General features: G+C 31.8%; 1 protein-coding gene across 1 annotated transcript in view; it reads left to right on the forward strand.

Annotated features, from left to right (window-relative positions):
- Window positions 1-287: 287 nt before the first annotated feature.
- The window catches only part of LOC133195278 (hepatocyte growth factor receptor-like), a 31,662-nt gene continuing 16,567 nt past the window's right edge, over window positions 288-15,382 (forward strand). The window contains exon 1 of the mRNA XM_061331131.1: window positions 288-500. Within this exon, the coding sequence (XP_061187115.1) occupies window positions 288-500 (213 nt within the window). The remainder of the gene's footprint in view (window positions 501-15,382) is intronic.

The following is a 15,382-nucleotide window of genomic DNA, read 5'->3' on the forward strand; positions in this document are numbered from 1 at the left end:
TTAGAATGTGAATATCTTAGAATAAGTACTGTAAAAAAATATTTTTTTAGAAAATCAATTCAAACCAATTACAAAAATAATATCGATTTAAACGTGAAATTATTAAGAAATGCATAACTTTCTTAAATCTATGCATTGTTTACAATTTTGAATTATATAGGGACTACAAAATTTGCAATTATTTGAGTTCATGGCAACGTTTCTATCACAAAAGCTTTAACAGTTGTACCTTAGATAAATGATAATATCGAAAGAATATTTTCTCTAGCTTGTATCCAGTGTCATCGATGCCTGTCGATAGCTACTGCAGCTCGGAGAGACATATAAGGGAAGCACGTAAAACCAATCCTGGAATACAGAGGTTATCAAAACCCTACTTCAATCCACAGGCTTTAATTTACAAAGAAAGGAGGACAATTTTCACGTCAGTGTTTTCAAATAGAATCAATTCAAAGACGAATATTTTGTGGATTGGAACAATTGATGGTTACATTCTTAAAGTAAGTAAACATTATTCTTAATCATATGTTATTTATTTTAATTTGCAACATACGTAGAAATTACGTATAACGTACAAGAAAAAATATGACAATGTTATCTCTGTGGTTAACAAATATATCATAAATTAAAGTATGATTTGCAAACTGCTCTCAATGTCAAATGAAAAGATTGTTCACATTTCTAGTAAAATATTGAGGGACGGCATAGAGAAAGAAAACCGTATTTAAAATTTGATCTGAGTCAGAACAGAAGCCAGAGGATTGAGCCTCATCATGTGGTTGATCCAGTAGGCAAGGCCCATGTAATATTTCTACATGGAAATAAGGTAAGAAATAAGTTTTTCGCCCAATTAAAATACTTGTAAGTGTTCTGTTTGGACACAAAATTCAAATACAGAAAGAGAATATGTTGATTACTATATTAGTAAATTTATTTTATTATGCTTACTTATGTTTGTCAGTCAATATTGAAACAGCGAAAACTAGATAATAACACATAAGAATTCAGTTCTCATAGGTTCTATTTTGTTGTATTTTAAAATAAAGCGACATAAATCGAGCGGATAGTGTTCTTCAAGTTACGATAGTATTTTTTATTAAAGAGTTCTATTTTTTTAATTCTTGATCTTGTCTAGCATAAGCATGTGCATACAGCAAGATTTAATACTTAAGATAATTAAAATGCATTAGTACGTTTTATAGATAGAAATTATTATATGATGATAACAAATATTCTTTCTTCAGGCTTCAAGATTTCCATTGTATTCTTGTCATGTCCACACTACTTGCGGTACATGTGTGACAAGTGGTGACCCACTCACGTGTGGGTGGTGTAGAGATTCGTGTGTGATGAGGAGCGAATGTAATAGCACGTGGTACAAGGACACCTGTCCTCCATATATATATAATTATATATATATATATATATATATATATATATATATATATATATATATATATATATATATATATATATATATATATATATATATATATATATATATATATATATATATAATTATATATATGGAGGACAGGTGTCCTTGTACCACGTGCTATTACATTCGCTCCTCATCACACACGAATGTGTATATATATATATATAAAGCACTAAAAAATGACCAACGACACGAACAATAATAATTGTCAAATTTTCGGGACGACCTGTACCTTCCTCAGGACAAAGAAAAAAGTTAAGAAGTCATAAAAACAAAGGAAATAGAGAAAAAAAAAACAACTAGCACTACTACTAAACTTCCAAACACTAAATATTTACAGTGTTACGGTACATTTTTACATGTTTAATTTGAAGTTTATAAACAGTTTTGAACAAAGAAATCCGGAGCGCTATGAATTGCGTCCGGTCTATCGGGTGTACTCTGGTGAAGAGCGATTTACATAATTGAACGAATAAATTATCGCTAATTAATTACGACCAAGCAGTAAATCGTACATTGTCTTATTCTATCAAAATAGCGAAACTATACATGATAAAAAGAAATTAAAGATAATATGGAAGGGCAATTTTAAAATATGAATTTGAATATATTATAAATTTGGAAATCTGATAAAAATATAAAATAATATTATAAAATAAATCTGATATATCCTGAGGAAGGGACAGGTCGTCCCGAAAATTTGACAATTATTATTGTTCGTGTCGTTGGTCATTTTTAGTGCTTTATATAAATTTCCATCTGTGACCTTGTATCTACTTAGTAGATCCGACACTTAGGATATACAGTGTTGTTGGTTTTTAGTGCTTTATATATATATATATATATATATATATATATATATAAAACAAATATTAGCGGTGATTGCAGGATAAAAAATTTGAATTCCATGGTGTGATGCCACGTGCACTTTATATATGTCTGAATACCTCAAATAGAAATATTTTTAATACTTGCCAAAATATCTTAATTTGTTACAAATTCCGTGAAAGGCATAATTTAAGTATTGCATCAAGTAATAATTTCATTATTGCATTCTATAGGTATATCCTTTAAGTGGTCCATTACAAGGCGGAACGATAGTAACAATTGAAGGGGAGAACTGTGCAGACGACCAACACACAAATTCGACTATTGGACAAGCTGTATGCAACATCGTCAACTCGACAAATGTCAAGTATAAAATGATATGTAATATCGTTTCTTTGACATATTTTGGATAAAAACGTTTTAAAGAACACAACAAATAGAAACAAAAAATCAAGTTGAGAGCGTTACTGGAAAATCATGTTATGCAGATGTGATGTATTATTATATTTCTTTAAAATCTGCTTTAAACCCTCATGAAATAGGAAAAATAGATCAGCCTTTTTTAACGTTCTAAAATTGAAGGGAATGTACATATTCCTGAAAGACAATCCAAAGAAACAAAGAAACTACGTATATAAGATTTATTTATTAAGTCATTTCAGTGAAAAATGACATTTTTAACCAGTACAGTTCAGTTATATTAATGACAATACAGCATTATAAATTACAGGAAAAGTTTTTTTTTTGTTTTTGTATTTATTATCCATATAATGATAAAAAGTTAAAAATTTCTAAATCTTTCTTTAAGATGGGAATATATATGGAGGACATAGTCAAGATAACATTGACATACTACTCTTTAAAATAATTATTTCTTGATATGAAATGTAATAAAGAATATATGAACAAAAAATCTTTACTTGTAGAATTCTGTGTAACACCAGTTCAGCCGATGAGTACTTGGTTAAAGTGACGACCAACAGAATGGGTATTGCAAAACCGTCTGAGGGTGACGTTTTCAGTTTTTCTTATTTGCATACACTATTCTAGTTATAATTTCCTTTTTACAAGTATGTTGAAACATTTGGGCACCGGATGGTATGTTTCAGATCAGTATATGTTGTATTTTTTCGAGTAGGTAATGATAGAAAGCACATAGCTGTTATGTACAAAACTCGTCGCTCTTTCAAAATACAGTTAAAAATTATCATCTATTTTTTTTTTTTTTTTTTTTTTTTTTTTTTTTGATTTCCTAGAATGTAGCTGGCAAGTCCCTTTTCTTTCTTGAAGAAATATTGCTTTTTCTGAATTCTCCAAATATCAAACCTTCAGTAATTCAATTTATCCCATGTTTATCCCTTTATCCCATGGATATGACTCATTGGATATTTTTTTCATAACCCACAGTTGTGACGTCACCATGGCTTTTGCGTTAGAGTGATGAAGAAAAATAAAGTGGAGTCCTATATAAAACAGTGTAAAACATTGGTTGTGAAGTATTAAAAATGGGATAGAAAGAATCTCCTTTGATTTGTAGTTGGATATGACTTTTATCCAACTCGTTGTGTGTTTTATCCTCTCGCCAAGGCTCGGGGATAAAAAAAACACACAACTCGTTGGATAAAAGTCATATCCAACTACAAATCATGGGAGATCCTATATATAATTAGCAATGACTCATTCATTTTCATATGAGACTCATATATTTTTTGCAATCTTTATTTTTTTCATCCATTCCTCATTTTTAAACGAAAGTTTATATACATGTGACTCAAGTGGCCAAATATTAATATTTCATGGATTTAAATTCGAACACAAGGGTGTATATCTTGGTTTCTATACCAACACGTAATTACACTCTTGATTTTTTTCAGAAAATTTCCTCAAAAGGCGGGAAAATACTTAACATATCCTTGTGAATTACACACGACTTTTTGTGATATAAATGTGTGTACATGCGCAAGAGAAAGTATATTACTCCCCTCGTTTGCATAATTACAAAGGTTGTCTCTCAGAATAATGTATGTTTCAAATAAAGAAAGACCAATTAACATCTTTAGATCAAAACCACAAAGCGGAAATACAGACATATTTCAAAATATATAAGAAAATGAGGTACTTAGAATTATTTTGAATATTGAGGAAACAGAAATGAGGGTACCCTTTTCCCCAGGTTCGGAAATCTGCAGAAATCTGAATGAAAATGTTCACAAAAAGGTGATTTACAAAGAAATGTGTATTTACCTCATTTTATTATTTTAAAATTTATTATTATAATCAATCTTATTATAAAGGGACAATTAATAGATTTTATTTATATTTTTCAGGAATCTAGAATAAAAACACATTTTATGCAATTTCATATTAAAAAAATGATCAACAAATATGTTTAGAATAAAAATCTATAGGTACATGTATTCAGGCCTTTGGGAAAAAATGCATATTTTTTTGTTTTTTACACTAATGCATTAATTTAGTTCCTCTATTGACTTCATTTTTTTATGAAATACATTGTATTTAAGAATGTGAAATCGTTTCAAAATCACATTCAGTTTCAACTCAGGCTAATCCCTAACAAAAATGTACTATAGTTAACTGTAGTTTACTATAGTTAACTATAGTTATAACAGTAAATACTTAAATATTTTAATTTACTTTGAGCTTTACTTTTGAACTTTTCTTGAGATTTCATAGTCTAAATTCTCTTAAATTTAATTCATGAGTGATGTAAAATATGGAAATAATATATGAATATACAAGTAATATTTCTATTTAATACCCAAAAATGTGCACGTATCACTACTGGACGAAAAAAGTGCCGAGAATCCCAAATTTTACTGATAATATTTGATAATTACTGATACTGTGCTGTTCTTGCTGATAAATACTGATATTTACTGTTATTCTTACTGTTGTTGCTGATAATTTTAGTTGTTTCTGATAAATACTGATAATTACTGTCGTCTTTACTGTGGAGTCTGATAAATACTGATAAATACTGTTGATGTGCTGTCGATGCTGAGATTTACTGATAATTACTGTGGTCATTGTTCTTGAGCTGAGAAGGTGCTAAAAAAGCTTGAGTGATGATTAATTATTTTAAAGAAAGTATTTTATCAACAAAATTCATTACAATCTACTTGCTAGTTAAATTCTAAATGAAGAAGTCACATGAATTATTTGTTTTCACATTTCATTATTCATTTATTTATTTTTATTTTATTATTATTTTTACATCTTAATGTTAAAATTAGATCATAAATGTTTATGTTTTCCTTTATCTTTATATTTTTCCTTTGTTGTCAATATCTGAAGGGGGAGGGGGGGGGGTTCATGTAGTGGTTACTCTACCTATGCAGGTACTTTTTAAAATATTTTTTTTTATTCACAAAGGTTTTTAAAAACCCATCTCATATTTTTTCCGCTTGTATTTGTACTGTCGTTAAAATTTTTAGGAAGCATTTTTAATACAGTCAATGGTTGCAATTAAATATATATTTTCATGTAGAGAACCTGAATATTTGACAAGTAACATGGGTTCCGTCTGCTCTGTTAGTTGAGACCCCCCCCCCTCCTTTTAACAAGGCAGTATTAAATATTCTCACAAAAAATCTCTTCATATAACATATATTATGCCCTTTAATGAAGAATGTGACAGGTTCAAATAATAAGATTTAATCATGATCTTAAATTTGGTGAATTATCTCTTTTATATACTCGGCTAGTGCGCTCTAGTTCTATAATTTATGTCCTCGGCGCAATTTTTTAAATATCATTTTGTGGTATCAAGCTATCTATCTTTCGTTGTTTTTATTTTTATTTTATTTTTTAAGCCATCAGAAACTAGAAATCTCATGCAGTGTGATTTTCATTCAATGAAATACGCATCTTTCTTTCCTCGTAAGTACGATGCACGTAATTACTGGTACATGTAAGCGTGAGCTAGATCAATTTAAAAAATTAATAACCTGCTTATACGCGGTCAGTCAGTTAAGAAACAAAATAAAACAAAACTTGAAATTACTCGGTTGTTCTAAAACACCGTGTTAAATATTCACATGTCCACCACGTGTAGGAGTTTCTACTTTCGTTTTGAGAATCGGGTCAAATATTAGTACATTTTGTATGTCTTACGATATTTCATTTAGTAAAATTAGTAAAATTAGAAATAACCTTGTACAGAGAGTATAATATTTGTTGTCCATTCCATTTCTCGTTGTGCGAGACCAATGTATTCAAAGTACACGCGACATGATTCAATTACATGTAGTTATTCAGACTGTAGCAGAAAAAAAGGGGGGATGAAAGACTGTTACCTAGGCTGATAGGCGCAAGGTTGATTCTTTAGTTTTAAGTTCCATAAGTTATACATGCAATAATTGCTTAATATCTATAATATACATGAATAAATTATTTTAGAGAATCAGGGAACAATACAAAATTCAGCTTTATAATAACATTTATTCATGAGTGCGATTAGCATGTTACTGACATTCATAATTCATACAATGTAACAGATTTTTTTCTCGGATTCAGCGATGTGGAGTTTTCGCGTTTCTGAATTGTGAACAGTTGATGATAATATCATTACAAAGATTGCTAAATCACTAAACCATCTTTTCTTGAAAACAAAAATCTCGTATAAATTTTGCATAATTAATTATTAGATAAAGTCGAAATCTTCCTTATCAATTTATCGTCTCCGTTTTACAGGCCCTTAAACACTGTTAAGAGAGATTCAAATGAATTTGCATGTAGCACCCTCCCCCCGGATATTCTTTAAACTTTATCTCAAGAAATGTACGTAAAACTAGCAAATGAAATTAAATACTGAGCAAAGATCTACGTGAATTAAAATAAATTTATTTTATTTTAACATGTTTAAGTTACTTCATTTAATTAATAAGTTTGTACAATGTATATAACTTCATTTCTTTTCTTTCTTTTTTTTTTTTTTTTTTTTTTTTTTTTTTTTTTTTTTTTAATTTTGTACTGTGTTCTATTTTGCTAAATATTTTCTATCAATTTAATTTGTCAACGAAATCGATAACAAATATTAATTTTTTGTGCATCCATAAAGATTGTTCCTGCTCCAAGTAGCAAGTACATGTACACTGTAGGTTCATTTGTTTATTATTAACACCGGTGGCCGCAGACGCAGAACAATAGGTACATGTAATTAGTGCCCATTGTTACGCTGACCACTACAACTTACATGAAATATACATGTTGTACCCCGTTCTGCCCCAGTGCCTAAGACATGTACACAATAAATCCAAATCACGGGTTGATCTTCGATTTCTGATCAATACAAATCAATTTAAACGTGTATTCCATTCAGATCTGTAACCTTACAATATTAAAATCGATCAACTTAATAATCCATTATTTACATTTAATAGGTCCCATTTCTTATTTTCCATTCCATAAAATTAAATTAAATGAATGAGATTTTTAATAATAATAAAACTTATTGAATAAAAATGTTTTATGTGGTGACTTGTGAAATTGTAAGAGACCAACATCAGAATTATATGTACACGTGTATACCATAGCACTTACACTATAATTCTGACAAATAATTTTTGATCAGCCCCATCTGCCGGTTGCACATGTATAAACATGTGTAAACCTATAGGGTTTAGCAGAGACATATTGTTTGAACATTTTAAACTTAGACAATATTAATATCATATCATTTTTAGTTATAAGTACTGAAAGTAAAATAAAATAAAAGTGTATTACGTAAGGATGTACATTATTAGTGTACCACATACAGTGACTTTATAATTGGAAAAGGGACTTTATGTTCATGAGCTATAATTATCTTGTTAGAACAGATTGGATTTTGTTGTTGGTACAATGAACTATAATTTTGTAAATCATTTTGTAATGGAATTGATCAGAATAGACCAATCAAGCCCATCGATACTAAGTAATAAAATTTGAACGGAAATGCAATGGTATTATTAAGATTTTTGACCAAGAACAATAAAATTGGGAACTTTGAAGTAAATAAGTAAAAGAGCTTAGGGCTAGAACTCCTGGGGTGTAGAGATGAGGACTGAGCTCATAAATATTAGTAATGAGTGTTTACTTGCATTTGAGGGTGGTGCCATGTTGGGGTTCATAGGTCAACGGACAGACCTACGGACTAAGCGTAGGTGGTATGGTAATGTTAAGTCAGCCAATGAAAAGTACTTTTATATCCGGGACCATGAATACCCTCTGAGCACAAAATACCCTGTTTTGCCGGAAAACGGCATTCGATTCTATTCTATTCTATTCTATGACTCTATTCTTTGACTCGTTTTGAATACTTTTTGGACTCTAATTTATTTGGATCTTAACTATTACTTTTGGAGTTTTAGTTCTACGCTCTTCGGGAATCTTTGGGACGGATCTTTAAAACTTTTGCTACAACTAGAGTATTGGTCTATTCTGGTGAAATTTCAGAAACAAGCATTTAAAAATCTATACGATCACGGTTGTTTAATAAACTTTTCAAAAAACTTTTAAACTTTGTTATTGGCTTACACCTGCTAAGTCAATTTGGTGCCAGTGACCAGGACGTGCGAAGTACAGATCAGAGACATTAAGGTGAGACAATTTCTCTTGCTACTTAACATTTTAGATGACCACGCAAAATTTACTTGTTAATTTTATAAAATAAGCATCAAAATTCTAAATTAAAAAGAAATTTTTAAAATGGCAAAGGCTCCAACACATAGAGAACAGCTTGATAAAGCATTAGATGAATTAACGCAGCAAATGGCGGAAACTGAAATGTTAAATTCAAAAAGTTTGGATGAAGAAAATAAAAAACATGAAAGTTCAGGGTACTTTCCTTATGGGGGCAAAAAGAATGAAAATGAAGATGATGATGATCAAAATATAAAACAATGGATGAATTCAATTTTAAACCAGGTTAAATCATTAACCGCAGCTATTTCGGTGCCCATTAATCAGGTCATTACCTATTTTGAGGGGGATCCTGTAAAATTCAAACAGTGGATTAAAGATATCGAGAAATACGCAAAAATGTCAAACATGGCAAGTGAAGATATTCCAAAAATAGCGTATGTAACATGTAAAGGGTCTGTGGGGGACTTTGTGAAGAGATATTTGACAGAAATTGAAGTTTCGGGTGAATTACCTAGTTGGAATGATTTAAAACGTCTTTTAAAAAGTCGGTTTGCAGAAATTACTGACCCTCAACACGCATTGGCAATTACAGTGCATGAAACTAATTTTGTTACAGTATCGATGCTGATTTGAATGCTTCCTTAGCTTGCTGATTTGAATGCTTCCTTTGCTTGCTGATTCAATGCTAGTAATCCTTATCCTGATGCTGTTTTATAATTAGGTCAATGCTACCAGAAGCAGCATCATGCTACCGGAAGTAGATAATGAATTTCAGCATTGCCGTTTAAAGCAATTAAAGTGCCTTTTACAATAATTTGATCATAATATCTCACTATGTATCAATAATGTGAATACTTTAACCAATATTCTTTTTTTCTTTTTAAATTTTTTACTGAATTAAAACTCATTGATTTTCTGATGCTAGTAGGATAATGCTGATTTTATGTAGGTCAATGCTGGTTTTATCCTTTGCTTGCTGATGCTGATCCTGGTAATGCTGTTTTTTAAATACTGATGCTGATGCTAGCTCAATCCTGATGCTACTAATGCTTATGCTGATGCTGGTTTATGTAACAAAATTAGTTCCCTGCACTGTATGAGAAAAATGAGACAAACTTCCAGTGAGAGTGTGCAAGTATTTGCCGAGAGGCTTTTACAGGTAGCGGAAGATGCATATTGACCAGAAAATTTGAAAAATCAAATAGTTCAAAATCAGTTGGTTGACATATTTTGTGATGGTTTGTTGTTTGATTTTGTGAGAATGAAATTGTTAAGGGGAAATCCTAAAACTTTGGAAAACGCGGTTCAAATGGCAATGCATGAACAAAATTTGTGTAAACGTTTGGCATTAAGAACAAGTGACACACTTTATGAATCCTTGTCGCATGAGCCTTTGATAAATAAGTCAATTCCAAATTTATTTGAAGATACAAATTTTCCAAAAGTTCCGTCTCGTGAAACTGAACCCATGGAAGTAGATCACTTCCGCAATCAACGTTGTCACAGGTGTGGTAAAGTAGGGCACAGGGCAAAATTCTGTCATGCACAAATTGGTACGAATAGAAAAAATATTGGAAATCAAAGAAATAGGTCACATATAAATGAAATTTCAAAAACAACGAACAAAGGGGAATACAATTTACAGTGTTGGAATTGTGAAAATTACGGTCATATTAGCAGATATTGTCCTAAGAGATATTCTGGCCGTTTTGATAGGTCGTTCAGACGCAGACCCACCTATTACTCTTCAAAAAGGAACTCAACCCATCAGGAAAACTAAGACACTCTCTTCATGTTGAAGCCGATGGAGAGGGAAATAAAAATTGTGGTAGAAAAAATGTATATAAGATTTGTTTAACTGGAAATCCAAGTTCTTCTATTATGAAATTGGGAAAAATGAGATATAGGGCATTAGTAGACACCGGGGCTGAGGTTTCACTTATTAGTAGAAAAATGTATAATCATTTATTGTTCAAACCATCTTTAAATAAGAAAGAAAAACCATATTTACAGGCTGCAAATGGTGAATCACTCTCGGTGATAGGTAGAGTAGACTTAGCCTTTTCTATGAATGGGTTACGCATGAATCATAAATTTTATGTCACCGGGGGACTCAATCGTTGTGTCATTTTAGGACGAGATTGGTTAAAAGCAAATGGGGTCAGAATATATTTTGATTTAGGGTGTTTGAGAGTTGGAAAAACATATGTAAAATTAGAAGAAGATCTCCATATTTCATCGTTGGTGAGAATAAATAAGAAGGTTTTAATAAAACCGCAAACGGCAGTTGTGTGTTATGGAAAATTAAACTCCGCCTTCCCAAGAAAATTTGGAGGGTTGATAGAGATTAAAAATTTACACGATTGTCTTAATGAGGAACCCGGTTTAATATTAAAAGAATCAGTGGGTGAAATAAGAAACACGCGTAAGGTGCCAATAATGATCATAAATCAGTCTAACCGCGCGTACCAATTGAAGCCCGGAAGCGCTGTTGGTACAGTTCGATCTGTTTACAAAAGCGAGATAAATGCAATTAAAACAGCGGGGGAGATAATAAACAACACTTTAGATTTAAGCGAAGTAGATGCGCCCGAGAAATATAAATCCTATACGAGGCAAATTGTGCAACGAAACAAAGATTTGTTTGCTAAAAAGGATAGTGAGTTAGGGCACACTAAAACTGTAACAATGAAAATAGAAACTGGTGACCACCCCCCAATTAAAAACAGACCTTACAGAACTCCGCTTAACAAAAGACAAATTATTGATAAAGCCATCGATGAAATGCTTGATGCAAAAATCATACAAAGATCACAATCGCCTTGGTCTTTCCCTTTGGTAGTAGTTGGAAAGAAAGACGGAACACAAAGAATGTGTGTAGATTTTCGGTCATTAAATAAAATTGTAAGACCAGCATCCTATCCACTTCCGCTAATAGATGATATCCTAAGTTTATTGGATAAATCTAAACATTTTACTACACTAGAACTTAAAAGCGGATATTGGCAAGTTCAATTAGATGAAGAAGTAGAGAAAAAACTGCATTTGCTTGTCATAAAGGTTTATTTCATTTTAACAGAATGCCTTTTGGTTTAAGTAATGCACCCGCAGTATTTCAAGAGCTTATGAACATTGTTCTACAAGGATGCGAAAAATTTTGCCACTGCCTATCTCGACGATGTTCTTATTTTTTCGAAAACACCCGAAGAACATCAAGCCCATATAGAGGAGATTTTTCGGAGAATTCGGCAGCATGGTCTTAAATTAAAATTAAAGAAATGCAAATTTTTCCAGGGAGAAACAGAGTACTTAGGTTTTGTTATAGGCCCAGAGGGGGTTAAACCTGATGAAAAGAAAATAATGGCCATTAGAACATTACCAGCACCAACTACGGTTAGGGAAGTTAGAGGGTTTATTGGCATGTGCAGTTACTACCGAAGGTTTATTCCCAATTTTTCCAAAATAGCGGAACCTCTCATAAATCTTACAAGAAAATATGCAAGGTTTTATTGGAAAGAACAATGTCAAATTGCATTTGATTTTCTTAGGGAAAGTTTAACTGTTGTTCCTTTATTGGCATACCCGGATGTAAATAAACCGTATGTACTTTACACTGATGCTAGTGATAATTGTATTGGGGCGTGTCTTACTCAGCAAACTAATGAGGGGGAGGAAAAACCCATATATTACCTATCACATAAACTCAGTAGTACTCAGACTAGGTGGTCCACAATAGAGAAAGAAGCATTTGCTATTCATTACGTGTTACAAAAGTTAGATCATTATTTGCATAACGCTACTTTTACTATAAAAACTGACCACAAACCATTAAAGTACATATTAGATGCCCCCATGCAAAATAAAAAGATTCAGCTTTGGGCATTAAGTATAGCGGGTTATAATTGTAAAGTAGAGTACATTGAGGGTAGATTTAATTGTTGCGCAAATTTACTTTCAAGGCTTCCGTCTGTAATTAGAAAAGAAAATGAAGAGGGAAATGATGAAAACAATGAACCAGATGTAAAAGACAATGCTTTTGAACTCAATGTGATTAATTCTAACAGAATTGAACCCAAGAAATTTGCTAGTTGTGAATTTTCGGTACCTGATGATTTGGTAAAACCATTTTTAGAATTACCAGAGGATATTGATATTCAACAGTTACAAAATTCAGATGAGCAGATAATGAAATTGAGGGAAAAGTTTAGAAGGGGAAAAGCTACTCAATTGGAAGAAAAGAAATTTATAGAGATTGATGAAGTGCTTTATTATTTGTCAGATGGGGATTCAGAGTCACCAAAATTGAGATTATTTATCCCAGCGGAGTTAGAAGAACTTACTCTAAAACAATATCATGACAATTTAGGGCATATGGCTGTTGACAAGACCTATGATGCGATAAGACAAAAGTACTATATTCCAAATCTATATAAAAAATTAATCCATTATATAGAACAATGTGTAATTTGTCAGACTAGGAGTGCTAGAAAAAGTCAACCTCCTGTGCATGAGACCCAAATTCCACCTTATCCTTTTGCAAAAACTGCGCTTGATTTGTCAGGTCCATACCCGACTACTTTGTCTGGGAACAAGTACATCGTTTCATTGGTTGATATTTATTCGGGGTGGCCAGAAGCATTTTGTGTCTCCGATAAGTCCGCAGACAATATAGTACATATAATTTTGGATGAGATCTTTCCAAGATACGGGTGTCCTTTACAGCTTTTAACAGACAATGGTACTGAAAATGTTAATAAGGCGGTAGCAGATACTCTCAAAGAAATGAATATCCATCATATTACTACTTCTTATTACAATCCACAGGGGAACGGGAAGGTAGAACGGTTTCATCGTACTCTGCATGATGTAATGGCTAAAAAGGTTCAAGAAGATATGCAAACTTGGGATCTTTATCTTAACCAAACACTAGCAGCTATTAGGTTCCACACCAATGAATCAACTAAATATTCTCCTTTTTATCTATTGTACAACAGAGATGTAGTTTTACCATTAGATACTATATTAAAACCCAGAAGAAGGTATTTGGGGGAGGATCAATACAAAATTGCAATTCAACAGCAACATAAGGCATTTGTAAATGTTTATAGAAATTTGAAAGAAGCAAAACATAAACAGAAAGTACAAGCCGATAAAGGGAGTAAAGAAGAAACATTTCAAATCGGTGATCCTGTTTATTTGAAAAATAATCGTAGGACTGGGAAGCTAGACAAAAGATGGATACCCTATTACCGCATTATTGATCAAACAGGTCCTGTTAGCTTTGTCGTTAAAAATCAATTAAATAATACCACCACTAAAGCTCATGCCAGGCACCTTCATCATGCCCGAATTAATGAATGGGAAATACCACAAAATTCAGGGGAACGCGTCTGAAGACAAACGCAATATGTAGTACCCCCAGAAAATGAATCTGATAGCGAAAATTCTGAACAAGAGGTAGAGCCGCCTGTTTTACAAAGACTTGTAAATAGAAAACGTGTCGAACGTGAAAATTCTTCCGATAAAGATGATATTCCGTTACAAGAGTTAAGGAGGAGAATTCGTGCTCGTGCTTTAAACAATCGCAAAACAGATAATAACGAAAATTCAAACGCGGTTATTTATGATCATCCAATATCACCTAACCCAAATAACCGCGATATACAAACTGAAATGGAATACAATTCTGACTCTACCATTAATAACAACTATCAATACTCTAATTCTGATTCTGGAAACGAAGAATATAGGTTAGACATAGATCCAACTATGAGTGATTCACCAGAGCAGTTAATTGAAGTAGAACAAGAAATGGAAGTGGACGGTATAAATCTTAAATGTAAGGACCACAAGTTAAAAAGAGGTTTCTGTAATAATTGTATGAAACCACCTGTAATGCCTAGAAAACGGGTATTAGTACAAAATAAAGAATGTTCGCAAAGTGTAGATCTTAGTTATAAACCTTAAGTAAAACCAAGGAAGTCACGGAAAAATAATGTGTCTAGTGAGAATGTATTAGGGGAAAATAATTACATCACAGAACAATTTCTCAAGATTATGGGGAAATTACTTCAAGTGTAAATCAGGTAAAGTTTCTGATTATTAAACAAACTGTTCTTAGAGTTTGAAAATTTCCTCGACCTTGTAAAATTGATAAGACATTTGGCTTGAGAAAAGTTGGCCGAAAGACTTGAATAGTTGCCTTAAGTTTGGACATCTCTTTTCTTCAGTAGTGCCACTTATGGATCTTTGACAGCTACTTGTAAATACTCAAAAACAGCTACCAAATTTTAATCATAATTATTAAAAAATTCATTTGTGTTCTTTTAATTAGCTTGCACAAGCTTACTGAAAGTTGATCATTTTGTAATATCTATTTGTATTATATAAACATAGTTAAGTACAGATAATAAACTACTTCTTGGAATTACATATAACACTTATTGGGAAATGATATTATCTAACGTAATG

Source organism: Saccostrea echinata, unplaced genomic scaffold (genome assembly GCF_033153115.1).
Source record: "Saccostrea echinata isolate AGI-Se365-2 ecotype Australia unplaced genomic scaffold, CSIRO_AGI_Sech_v1 ptg000029l, whole genome shotgun sequence".
Lineage (NCBI taxonomy): Eukaryota > Metazoa > Mollusca > Bivalvia > Ostreida > Ostreidae > Saccostrea > Saccostrea echinata.